This window comes from Rattus rattus, chromosome 2, assembly GCF_011064425.1.
Source record: "Rattus rattus isolate New Zealand chromosome 2, Rrattus_CSIRO_v1, whole genome shotgun sequence".
NCBI lineage: Eukaryota > Metazoa > Chordata > Mammalia > Rodentia > Muridae > Rattus > Rattus rattus.
This window is the reverse complement of record NC_046155.1, coordinates 16717634-16731778: the sequence shown is the minus strand read 5'-3', so window position 1 is coordinate 16731778 and position 14145 is coordinate 16717634. Positions and strand designations below refer to the sequence as shown.

The 14145-nt window shown below is 36.2% G+C and overlaps 1 protein-coding gene across 1 annotated transcript in view; it reads left to right on the top strand.

Annotated features, from left to right (window-relative positions):
- The window catches only part of Vps13a (vacuolar protein sorting 13 homolog A), a 210438-nt gene that overhangs the window by 133841 nt on the left and 62452 nt on the right, over nucleotides 1–14145 (top strand). Inside the window, exons 43-46 of the mRNA XM_032891688.1 lie at nucleotides 1274–1432; nucleotides 1555–1810; nucleotides 3952–4112; nucleotides 9512–9615. Coding sequence (XP_032747579.1) covers nucleotides 1274–1432; nucleotides 1555–1810; nucleotides 3952–4112; nucleotides 9512–9615 — 680 coding nt within the window. The remainder of the gene's footprint in view (nucleotides 1–1273; nucleotides 1433–1554; nucleotides 1811–3951; nucleotides 4113–9511; nucleotides 9616–14145) is intronic.

Sequence of the window (14145 nt, the reverse complement as noted above, 5' to 3'; positions counted from 1 at the left end):
TACGCCTTCCTAGTGTCCACAAAGGCCAGAAGGGATCAGAACCTCTGGAACTGGAGTCAGACCATTGTGAGCTGTGAGTCACACTTGGGTCCTCTGCAAGAAAGCAAGTATTTAACCACTGAGCCATCTCTTAAGCCCCATATAAGACCAGAGATGAAACAGGTTTCCTTAAAGTGAAAGAATGTTGACTATTGCCCTACACTATAGCTATGGTCAATCCCAAATTTTCTTTGTTCTGTGAGTGGACTAATTCATTCCTTCCTTCCTTCCTTCCTCCTCCCGCCCTCCCTCCCTCCCTCCCTCTCACCTCCTTTCTTCCCTCTCCTTTTTTCTTTCCTTCCTACTTTATACCTTCCTCCTTCATCCCTACCTTTCCCTAATTTTCTTCCCCTCTACTATTTCTTCCTCTCTATACCCCATTGAACATAGTATGTCATGTGTTTTAATAAATTGTGAATTTATGTAATCCTAAGAATCTGTGCCTTTAAATAGGTGAAGTTGTGCTTGTAAAGCAAGAAATTATCTAATTATAACAATGCTTCCTACATATTGATGGACTCTACTTGTAGACACATCTTTAGGGCCTTAAAGTAATGTAAAATATCCCTGAGCTCAAGGCCAGCATTGTCTACAGACGAGTTCTAGGATAGGTAGGACTACACAGAGAAGCTCTGTCTTGAATAACCAAGAGAAAACAAAAAGTAAAGTATAATAACAACTGAATATCTTAGCATGCCTACCATATCATATTTAAATGATTTCATTTAATTCTTTAGGTTATGTCAGATGAAAGATTTTGTTAAACTAATTTCATTGGTAGTTTTTAAATTAGACTGTATATGGGCCACATTTTTTGGAAGAAGTAGATAGTTCATAATCTTACAAATTCCCCAATACCACGTTGCTTTGCTACTTGTGTGTGACTGTGTCAGTCCCTAGTTCTGTTTCCATTACCAATACCCTAAACTGTCTCCGTGACTGTTATGAAGTGTATGCTCTTGATTTACCTGAAGATTCCATATATTCTTAGTTACTTTCAAAGTTTTTCTTTCTTCTAAATTATTAAATTTATTGTATAGAATTTATTTTCCTTTAGTATTTCCTCCTGTCAGCTTTGTGACACTACTTGGTAAGTCCAAGAAATTTCATCAGGCAGTGTAACCCATGGGTCCATAACTCTCTCTCTCTAATGATATTTGTTGTTATTTTACAGATAAGTTATGTTATACTCCAAAGACAATTCTTTTATTTCTAATTTTACTTTATCCTTTAGATGAAAAAGAAAGCAAAAGAGGCCATTGTTGAGTCTGATAGTGAAGAAGAGAACTACAAAGTACCAGAATATAAGACCGCCATAAGTTTTTTTTCCAGAGACCAATTAAACATTACACTGTCCAAATGTGGCCTTGTGATGTTAAGTAATTTAGTTGAGGTAAGAAAATACAAGTATTTGAAACTTTAGGTATTGAAACAATGATTGAAGTTGTTATTTATCTAGTTACTATTCTCATGAACTTGTCTCCCGTGTCATTTACTCCCCAATTTCCCTGTTAGGCATTCACTGAAGCTGCTACTGGATCTTCAGCTGTCTTCCTCAGAGATCTAGCACCATTTATGATTTTAAATTCTCTTGGACTTACTGTCTCTGTTTCACCAAGTGATTCTTTTCACGTACTTAATGTTCCTTTGGCAAAATCATATGAACTGAAAAACGAAGAAAGTTTAAGTATGGATTATGTCCGAACTAAGGACAATGATCATTTCAATGCAATGACCAGCCTAAGCAGCAAGCTCTTCTTCATTCTCCTTAGTAAGTGAGATCTTTCCTTCTTGGGGCTTTGTAAAGTTATTTTCACAAGCAATTTTACTTATTTGTAGTACCTTAGTAGTTTTTTTTTTATAACAATATGTTTTCTAATACATTGGGAACTATATTAATTACCTTTCTGTTAGTGAGATAAAACAGTATGCCTGATGCAAGTGACAGCAGGAGGACTGTTTGACCTTATGGTTCCAGAATGTGAGAGTCTCTGAGGGCAGAGTAGAGGCAGCAGACATGGAGATTGCAATAACAAGGGAGCATTCACATGGTGAACTGCAAAGAACAGAATGACAGTGGATCACTTCCTCCAGAAGGCCACACCTCCTAGTATTTCTTAAACAGCACTGCCTGGTAGGAACCATTTATTCAAATGCCAGAACCATGAGAAAACAATTTCATTCAAACCACCAAAGGGACATTATTGTCCTCTCCAGTATGTTGATTTCTTTGGTCATTAAATCTTGGTATTTCTTTTCTTTTTTCTTTTATTTTTTAAGAAATCTATTTATTTTATTTTATTTTTTGGATATTTTATGTATTTAAATTTCAAATGTTATCTGCTTTCCCCACTTGAATACCCCTTCTCCCCTCCCCCTGCTTCTATGAAGATGCTCCCACTCCCTCCCATCCACTCCCACCTTAACACCCTGGCATTTCCCTACACTGAGTCATCAAGCCTTCACAGGACCAAGGGCTTTTCCTCCTATTGATGCCAGACAATGCCACCCTCTGCTACGTATGTGGCTGGAGTCATGGATCCCTCCATGTGTACTCATTAGTTGGCGGTTTAGTCAACTCTGAGCTCTGGTGGGGTTGGTTGGTTGATATTGTTGTTTTTTCCTATGGTGTTGTAAACCCTTTCTAATCTTGGTATTTCAATTTCCAACTTTGCTTGTCCAGAGCATGGTATTATTAGAACATTGACTAAGGATGATAAATGCGAGATCTCACTTAGCTTTTCCTTATTGGTGTGAGTGTCAGATGTTCTCACTGTGTTCGTTATGACTAAATATGCATTTTACAAAAGTGAACAGATTTTTAAATATTTGAATTAATACAGATGTTTTCTTGGTTTTCATAGTGTAATTTTTTTAGACTTAGTTTATGTGTACAAATGTCTGCCTTTGTGAGTATATTGTACACCACATGCTTATTTCATTCCTGGAAACTGGGGTTATGGATGATTATAAGCTACTATTTTGATGCTTGTAATTGAACCTAGGTTTTCTGAGAGAACAACAAGTACTAGTAACTACTGAACCATCTCTCTAGCCACTTTAAAATCTTAATATTTTGCCTTTTGATGTGGAAGTCATTTGTGCTTTCCACAAATTATTTTTATTGGAAGTTAAAAAAAGTATGTAATTTCCTTAATTGCTGTAAAATCGTGGGGGTTTTTGTTTTTTTATTTTTTGTTTTTTTTTAAACCCATCTACTCTGATTCTCTGGCATTTCAGTAAGATACTGAGGGCAGTATTTGAATGGGTGCCATCTGAAAAGCTAACTAGACATAGAAGGCTACAAAAATATAGTTATTCCCATCAGGAAGTAGTGTTTAACTGATAGAACACTACTGGAACATTGTCTATGATGTGTTATTACTTTTACCTGTCTCTGAGAACTAGTTTTAAGAGTAAGGAGTCAAATTTATACAAGTTAAGTAATTTCACTTCCAATATAATATATAAGTTTGGTAAGTGTATGTGAAATTTTCTTTAATCAAATCTAAGTTGTATCTTGAAAGTGTCAGAGTTAAAAATTAAAAGGGAAAACTATCCTCATCCTGCTGTGTCCAGTCTCAGGAAGATAGAGACAGTGGTTATTATGACAGAAAACTCGCAATAATTATTGTTGAATTGTATAACTGTTCATTACTGTTTGCTTTCTTAATTGTCATGGTTTTAGGTTAAATTCCTAAGTGAGAAATTTTTTCAGTTGTGTTTTTGCTAAAATGCTTTGAAGGATTAAGGTGAATATTATCAAATTAGGTGACTTCTTAAAATAATCCCTTAATGTTGATTATATTCAAAGACCTTTTTCATTTAGTAAATAATCTGGTATTTAAAATACATTTAAAATTATTATGTAGCGAATTCTAATTAACTCTGGAGTATCTGTATTTAATTTAGCACCTGCTAACCACTCTGCTGCCGACAAGATTCCATTAACAAAAGTGGGACGCCGTCTGTACACTGTAAGACACAGAGAATCTGGGGTTGAAAGATCTATCATTTGTCAAATTGACACAGTTGAAGGAAGTAAGAAGGTAACAATCCGCTCACCAGTGCAGGTATGAAGTTAAAACAAAAGGTAGAGGCTCTTCGTATGCATGTGTTTGAAGTGGGCGGGGATGTAGCTCAGTTGCTAGAATGTCAGCCTTGGGTGAGGGAGCCCGGAGTTGATCCCAGCACCACACACACACCTGTACTGGCATACCTTTGTTGTCCCAGCACCCCAGGGGTGAAGGCAGCAGGGGTCATCCTTCTTTGCTCAGTCAGTTTCATGCCTGCCTTGGGTACAAGAAACTCTGTTTCAGAAAAATGGAAAGAGAAATACTCAACCAGATCATTGCTAAAAGATTACAAACCTTTGCAGAGACATAGCCAGTGTTAGGACTCTCATCATCAGTACCCCTCCTGTGACATGAGCAGTGGAACAGCATCCCTGGTAATAGAGCTGCTTTATACAGCTGTTTAGTATTTTATCAAAAGCTTCATCATAGTTTGCTTAGTCTTTATAGCATGTTTATATCTTAATAAAACTATCAAAGATATTATAGACTTATTGAGATATACACAACACAGCATGACGTTTAGTTTTGATTTAAAGATACACTTAAGAAACTTTCATAGTCATTAAAGGTAATGAATGTATTTAATACTCTAAAAACTTCGTTGTGTCCCCACTTTCTCTTCCTACATATCCATTTAGCTCGTCTAAATTTAGTATAGGCATAATAAGGAGTAGAATTTGGCTTTTTCATTCAGCTGCATATGTAGCTGCAGTGGTTAGAGAAGTAGATCTGGTTGTGGAGAATAGCACCTTTACATTTTGAGTGAGTCTTTGTTTATGTAGAGGTGAGGTTTGAGGCTCCTTCCCAGATGATCTTTTCTCCCCAGATTGTCACTGGCTTTATCTATTAGTGATTAATTCTACACTCTCTGTTTTTCACTAATCTGTTTATTGTTATGCCAATACCATACTTTCTTAATTACTCTGACTTAGAGTAATAAATCATTGTACCCCACCTTAATTTTTCTAAGTTCTTTTAACTATTGTATTTTCCTTTTTAAAAAATAATATGGGCTTTTTATTATTAATTTTTTACTTTAATTATCTATTACTATAATTCAGAATACACATTATTATAATATAGTCATAGAGAATGGCCACTTTATTAGAGTTACATACTTGTTCTACTAGATTTTAACAATTATACTTGCAAATAAAGACATTTTTACTCCATATATTTTAGTTGATCTTTTTTCTTGCCATTTTTATATTTATTGAAAGGATATAAAAATATTAATGTGATAAGTGACCTAGGTTTTCAAACATTAAACAACAATATTTCTATTTTAAATCCTTGTCTTAAAATTATTAAATTTCTATAGTACTCTTAGATTTGGTTTGCTAAAATTATGTTTAAAATTTTGCATTTATATTCATAAAAGATCTTGATCTAATGTAAAACTATAGTTTGAATTGATCTAAGAAACTGGTTATTAAGTGAGTACTTACACTAATTCTGAGTTTGGAATTTTCCAATTGTTAGCAAATTTATTTTTTTTTTTACTTATTTATAATTACTCATTTTAACATAGCTTTATACTAGGAATAATTTTATGACTATAAGCCACAGACTTTATTTGAAGTAATTCAGCTATATAAAATATTTTTGTTTATGTATTTTTAGTAATACAATATTTTGATTATTTTTTTGCAAACTTCATAGTGTATCTTGATCACATTCAATCCCCACTTCTCCCTCCCAACACTTCCCAGATCCATCTCCTTTTCATGCCACCGCTTGTATCTTTTCTATTGTTATGATTTTTTTTTCTTTTTATCCGGAGCTGGGGACTGAACCCAGGGCCTTGTGCTCTAGGCAAGCGCTCTACCACTGAGCTAAATCCTCAACCCTATTGTTATGATTTGAAAGACTATTTGCAGTATATGTTCTGAATTTCTGCCTCTTAAAATCTTTGTTCTTTTTTTTTGTTTGTTTGTTTCTTGTTTCCTGACCCTTAAGTAGACATTGTGTTATGTTTTAATTGGAGGTAGACACTCCACAATCAGTTGGCCTCTGCATTTACATCAATTGTGGCTTTCTGTAATGATCTTTGTATGCCGTGATAAGTTGCTTTGACAAAGGGTAAGAACAGCATTAAAATTTAAGAGATTATATTGATTTAGAAACGTGGCAGTAATAGGTTCGCCTTTAGGTTGGTTTGTTTTTTCATAGTGCCAAGTCTGAATTCGCTCCTATCGAGAAAACCTTAGTCTAGATAGGTAGTTAGGTGGCTTTCGGTTAGCTCCAGAATTATATCTTTCAAATCTTGCCATTGTCGTCATTGTTGTGCCTAAGGTGGGCAGGAACATTGATTTGGATTTTCTTCCACGGCAACTAGGAGGACTCTTCTATTCTGTGAGAACCAGTCTTTAGGAGGAGGCTTCCAGATCAGCTTAATTCCTCAAAGTTCTGTGTCTTAAGTGTGTGGTGTTTGGCAATAGGGCGTTATTTCTATTTCTGGAAGGCACCAGTGACAATAAGAATACCCAGTATTGTTTTGAGGACTTTCTGTTACTTGCCTCACCTACATTTTAAAATGTTTCTTATGCCTGGTACTGGGATTTTTGTTAGTCAATTTTTGAAGGAAACATAGTCTTCCAAAGTGGCATGACTTAAATTCTGTGTGTGTGTGTGTGTCTGTGTGTGTGTCTGTGTGTGTGTCAGTGTGTGTGTCTGTGTGTGTGTCTGTATGTCTGTGTGTCTGTGTATTCATATATATAATTTTAATTTAACATAAAATGATTACCTATGGTTTTTTTTAAATGTTTAGCCACCTTCAATCTTTGCTGTTTAACAAAAGGTGATGCTGCAGTGTGTTACACAGAAGCAAAATGCTTTAGAGATTATTACCAAAATAATCTTTATTATTGACAGTTATAATTCACTATGTTTGTCATGTTTTTAAATGGTTTATAGTACGAATTTCTTGCATTTAATAAAGAGGGAAAATAATGTAAAAAATAAAATTTATACACATGATTACACAGCAAGTAATTAATAGTGTCAAGCTTCGGTTTTATGGCTTTTATACCTTTAGATCCCCTTAGAGTCCATGTTGATTTCATTATTTTGCTGTCAATGTTCCTAAATGTAGGAATAGTGAGAATGACTCAACTACAACCTTATTTTTCATTAGTGTATAAGGATCAGACATTTCGTTTCTACCGCTTTAGAGCCTGGGTCATCTGAGTCGAGGCACCAGCACTGGTGTTTGATGGGAGCTGTGGCTAAATGCTCTGCTTCCCAAGCAGTGCTTGCAGTAGGTCCTCATCAGTGAAAATCAAGGAGCAGGAAAGTATGAACGTGGAGCATGATGTGACTTGATTATGTTTGAGCACGTAGTCCCCAACTGATGTCACTGTTTGAAAGTTGTGAATATTTTAGAAGCTGTAGTTTCTCTGAAGAAAAATGTTCCTGGTGGACAAGATCTTGAGGTTTTATATCTGAGACCCAGCTTCTGACTAGCAGTGTAACCATTGGCCACCTTCTTCGACAATCATGCCTTCCTCACCATGGTGCACTGTGTCCCCTCAAAGTACAAACCAAAAGAAACCTTCCTCCTTTAAGTTGCTTCTTGTCAAGTATTTAGTCACAGATTAGTCACAGATAAAAAAATAAACCGCATAAAAGATTAAAATGGAAATTGCTGCAGTGTGTGTGTAAGTGTCTGTAGTTGTGTGTCTGTGTTAGTATCTGTGTGAGAGAGTGTGTGTGAGTGCATGGATATATTACATTTTTTATTATCTACTATTCTTCACCTTTCTTTTTCTTAGAATTTTCTCTTTTTTCAGTGCTATTGTCTTTTTGATTTTTAAAATTGTTATTTATGTATATTGATGTTTTTCTGCATGTATGTCTGGATAGCATTTGTATGCCAGATGCCCACAGAGGCCAGAAAAGGGCATTGGATGTCCTGGGAGTCGAATTCTAGGTGGTTGTGAACTGCCACGTGGGTGCTGGGATGAAACCCTTGTCCATGAGAGTAGCTCTGACCTGGGGAGCCACTGACCTTGCTCCATTGCCTCTCACAAATATTAAATTTGTTTACGTCCCAATGTTTCCCGAATTAAATCTGATTGGAAAACAAGGAGACAGACTCAAAGGCCTCAGTAACTAACTGAATATTTTTAACAATATTGGAGCCTTAGAATGGATTTACATCAGCAGTTAATTTAATATAAAATTTATTTGAGATTATGATCAGCACAAATGTGATCACATTTTTAACTGTCTTGACCTTGTATAAGTGATTACAGATGTGAGTTCATGTCCAGAGGCCGGCATTTCACACTACTCCTCCTTCCTGCAGCTCTCCTGCTTCTCATGTTGTTCTCTGAATCTCGGAGAGAGAGAGAGAGAGAGAGAGAGAGAGAGAGAGAGAGAGAGAGAGAGAGAGAGAGAGAGAGAGAGAGATGCATGGAGCCAAGACAATTCAAGGCTCAAAGTTTATTTCTGTAGCTCCAGCTTATAAGCACGTCAGCGCACAAAGCTCTCCTTGAGACAGTTCCTCTATAGACTAAGCATAGACAAGAGTGTCTCTTGGCTGCACACTTCTCTCTGACCTTGGCTATGCAGACTGCTCTCATGGCAGTACTCTGGCTTTCCACAACTGGACAGATTCTTCGACAGTTTCATGCATTTATAAAGTATGTTTTAATTATCATATCTCTCAACTCCCTTCTTCAGCACCTGTTGTATACCCTGTTCCATACACATTTCCCTTCTTACATTCATACAGGGTTTTTTTTTGTTATAATCACTCAATTTGTTTAATTAATTTGTATTTCATACATAGGAAATATATATATGCCTACATACTATAAGCCAAAATAAGCTATAGTATTATTGTTTTAATATAAATTTTGTTTATTCTTGGTAATTTCATGCCTCTATATATCATATTTTTACTATATCTATCCCACACCCCATCTCTAAATGCTCCCTAAATCTCTTCCTCTTAAATCCCTTTCCCAACTTCATGCCTTTTTATGTTTTTTTTTTTTAAATAGCACAATGAATCCAAGTAGTACTGCTCTTAATGTGCATCTCTATAGGCCTATGCATTGGAACATGGACAACCTACCAGGGACAACACTTCTGAAGAAAAGTGACTCTCCCTCCCCTAGCAGCCATCAGTGACAAATAGCTCCCCGGCGAGGGTGGTATCCTATACACTCCTCCCTTGTCTATGTTGGAATGCTGACTGGCTTAAAGTTATTCTATAAAGTATAAAGTCAGATTCATTTTGAAAAGATAAATAATTGTATGTTTGGTTCTTCTAATTTATATGACCAAGCTGAACATTATCTCATAGTTTCTATGTTGATATATAGATAGACAAATTTTTAAAATATCTTTTTGTATGTGAATATTAAATATATTTTGCTATTTTCCAGATTAAGAATCATTTTTCAATCCCAATTTCCGTTTTTGAAGGAGATACTTTTTTGGGAATTGCTTCACCTGAAAATGAATTTAACATACCATTAGCATCTTACCGGTGAGCTTTTTATCTTTTTACTTACCCTAAATTATTTTAGAGAATATTCAGTTTCAGATTTATTATAGATATTTTTGAATTATCAAACTTTAATTGTCTATACTCTTAAATATCTAGTCTTAATTTCAAGGTACCTAGGTATCTTCTCAAAAGTAAAAATTATTACGTTTTAATCTGTACATTATTTATACTTTTACTGATTAATACAGTTATTACATATTCATATGTTCGTGTGTTTTAAAATGTCTAAAGAAACATGATCTGGTTTCTACATTTATAGACTATGAAATGATATTTACTTTTCAAATTTTTTATAATAGAAGTTTTAAAAATTGCTTTAGAAAACAGTATCATTTTATTTATATGTATCTATTAATAGTTTAGGAAAAGAATTGTAATGTAATCTTAAATAGTTAAAGTAATTAAACTTGATGTAAATGTTATGTTGTCAGAAAAATAAATTATGGTAAATTAAGACTTAACATTCTGTATTTTTGTATCATATTGGAGATTGAATTTCAACTGGAGGACCAAACCTTCAGTAGCATTCAGCACTATAGCTTACCGCTAACCGTCGATTGAGCACACTCATTGTTGTGTTTTCAGTTGTATCTTTGGGTTGGTACTTAACAGGCAGATTCCGTAAGTGTTTGCTGTCCAGGCATGTTGTCTCACACCTATAATCCCAACACTTGGAACTTGAGCCCAGAAGTGCCATAAGCATGAGGGCAGCTTTAGGGTTCATAGGGAGTTTCAGGCCAGCCAGGACTATAGGCTTCAAACCTTGTTCCACAGAATTTAATATAAATAATAATGAAATAAACAAATGCTTTGACAAACTGTATGAATTTGTTGGCTTTCATTTGAGGAGATTTAATTTTTATGTAATACTAGAAATCAGAATGTAAAGTAGATTAAAAGTTATAGAGATAATGTGGAGGTAGAAAAGGCAAAATAAGCTGTGTTGACATTAGTGTGTGGATCAGAAGAGCATGGTTAAGTGTCACCCCTAACTCCAGAGCACTAGTGCTAGAAGTCAGGAGAAGGACAGCACAGTGGACGGTTCAGTGTCCCATTGAGTCAAGTTACAGTAATGTTACATGTAATATAATAATATAGAGAAGATATTGAAACTTTCAAGGCTAGATGTTAGGAAAGTAATTAGAGATAGAGATTATTTTGACAGCTCATCCATAGTTAGAGAGATAGAACCATAACTGGATTTACAGATGAAAGAAATGTATAGAGGATTAGTTTAGAAGCAAAGTGCTTGCACAATAAGTGCAGTTTTATCCCCAACATTGTGAAAAATAATTAGATAATTAAACAATTAGTTAACTAAAAATTATGTATACATACAAAGATATGTCTTAAAATGATTCTTGAATGTAGCTTAGTTTTAAAAAATTAAATCAGTAGCCTTCCTACACAAAAGAGAAACAAGCCGAGAAAGAAATTAGGGAAACGACATCCTTCATAATAGTCCGAAATAATATAAAATACCTCAGTGTGACTTTAACCAAGCAAGTCAAAGATCTGTATGACAAGAATTTCAAGCCTCTGAAGAAAGAAATTGAAGAAGATCTCAGAAGATGGAAAGATCTCCCATGCTCATGGATTGGCAGGATTAATGTAGTAAAAATGGCCATTTTACTAAAAGCAATCTACAGATTCAATGCAATCCCCATCAAAATTCCAATCCAATTCTTCAGAGAGTTAGACAGAACAATTTGCAAATTCATCTGGAATAACAAAAAACCCAGGAAAACTAAAACTATCCTCAACAATAAAAGGACTTCAGGGGGAATCACTATCCCTGAACTCAAGCAGTATTACAGAGCAATAGTGATAAAAAAAAAAAAAAAAAAAAAAAGCTGTACAGTATTGGTACAGAGACAGGCAGATAGACCAGTGGAATAGAATTGAAGACCCAGAAATGAACCCACACACATATGGTCACTTGATTTTTGAAAAAGGAACCAAAATCATCCAATGGAAAAAAGATAGCATTTTCAGCAAATGGTGCTGGTTCAACTGGAGGTCAGCATGTAGAAGAATGCAGACCGATCCATTCTTATCACCCTGTACAAAGCTTAAGTCCAAGTGGATCAAGGACCTCTACATCAAACCAGATATACTCAAACTAATAGAAGAAAAGTGGGGAAGAATCTGGAACACCTGGGCACTGGAGAAAATTTCCTGAACAAAACACCAATGGCTTATGCTCTAAGATCAGGAATCGACAAATGGGATCTCATATAACTATAAATCGTCTGTAAGGCAAAGGACACTGTTGTTAGTACAAAATGGCAACCAACAGATTGGGAAAAGATCTTTACAACTGATAGAGGGCTTATATTCAAAATGTACAAGGAACTCATGAAGTTAGACTGCAGGGAGACAAATAACCCTATTAAAAATGGGGTTCAGAGCTAAACAAAGAATTCACAGCTGAGGAATGCTGAATGGCTGAGAAGCACTGAAGGAAATGTTCAACATCTTTAGTCATAAGGGAAATGCAAATCAAAACAACCCTGAGATTTCACCTCACACCAGTGAGAATGGCTAAGATCAAAAACTTTGGTGACAGCAGATGCTGGCGAGGATGTGGAGAAAGAGGAACACTCCTCCACTGTTGGTGGGATTGCAGACTGGTACAACCATTCTGGAAATCAGTCTGGAGGTTCCTCAGAAAATTGGACATCCCACTACCTGAGGACCCAGCTATACCTCTCTTGGGCATATACCCAAAAGATGCCCCAACAAATAACAAAGACACGTGCTCCACTATGTTTATCGCAGCCTTATTTATAATAGCCAGAAGCTGGAAAGAACCCAGATGCCCTTCAACAGAGGAATGGATACAGAAAATGTGGTACATCTACACAATGGAATATTACTCAGCTATCAAAAACAATGACTTTGTGAAATTCATAGACAAATGGATGGAACTGGAAAATATCATCCTGAGTGAGGTAACCCAGTCACAGAAAAACACAGGGTATGCACTCATTGATAAGTGGATATTATCCCAAATGCTCGAATTACCCTAGATGCACAGAACACATGAAACTCAAGAAGGATGAACAAAATGCGGATGCTTCACTCCTTTAAAAGGGGAACAAGAATACCCTTGGGAGAGAATAGGGAGGCAAAGTTTAGAACAGAGGCTGAAGGAACACCCATTCAGAGCCTGCCCCACATGTGGCCCATACATATACATCCACCAAACTAGATAAGATGGATGAAGCAAAGAAGTGTAGGCCGACAAGAACCGATGTAGATCTCTCCTGAGAGACACAGTCAGAATATGGCAAATACATAGGCGAATGCCAGCAGCAAACCACTGAACTGAGAACGGAACCCCTGTTGAAGGAATCTTAGGAAGGACTGAAAGAGATTTAAGGGGCTTGAGACCCCATATGAACAACAATGCCAACCAACCAGAGCTTCCAGGGACTAAGCCACTACCCAAAAACTATACATGGACTTACCCTGGGCTCCAACCTCATAGGTAGCAATGAATAGCCTAGTAAGGGCACCAGTGGAAGGGGAAGCCCTTGTTCCTGCCAAGACTGAACCCCCAGTGAACATGATTGTTGGGGGGTGGTGGTAATGGGGGGAGGATTGGGAGGGGAACACCTATGTAGAAGGGGAGCGGTTGGGGGATGTTGGCCTGGAAACCGGGAAAGGTAATAGCAATTGAAATGTAAATAAGAAATACCCAATTTAATAAAGATGGAGAAAAAAATTACACTTAGGGCTAAAAAGATTGATCAATACATAAAATGCTAAGACATGAATTCTTGAAAATCATGTAAAAGATGTGTATAGCAGCATGTCTGTAATTACAACACTGAGAAAGTTGGAGAGATGACTATGGCTTGTGGGCAGCCAGTGTAGCCAAACCAGAGCTCCAAATGTATTGAGAGTCTATGGTTTCCACATGCAAATGCATGCACCCTTACATACTTACATGAACCACACACTCCACATGAAAATGCATGATCCTACATACATGCACATGCTATACACAATATTCTTAAAAAATATTGAAATTCAAACATAATATTGAATATATGTGTATTGAAGCTTATGACAATAATTATTATCAAAATAATTTGATGAGCCTCTGGAAAATTGTTTAGATTGCATATTCTGAAGCACAAAAAAAAAAAACACTCATTGCATCATCAATACTGAAGGAATTCAGTGTCCCAAGCAATAGCCTTTTATTCTAATTTAAGGTTTTGGTGGTGGTGCTGGTGGTGGTGGTGGTGGTGGTGGTGGTGGTGGTGGTGGTGGTGGTGGTGGTGGTGGTGGTGGAGGTGGTGGTGGTGGTGGCGGCGGCGACGGGCGTGGCGGTGGCGGTCGTGGTTGTTTGGTTTTTGTTTTTTGGGAAGGGGCTGTTTTGGTTTGATTTCGTTGTTATTTATTTATTGTTTGTCTGTTTTTTTGGAGTCAGGGCTTCCCCATGTAGCCCTGGCTCTCCTGAATTGTAGACTATGTCTACACTATTCTGACCTCAAC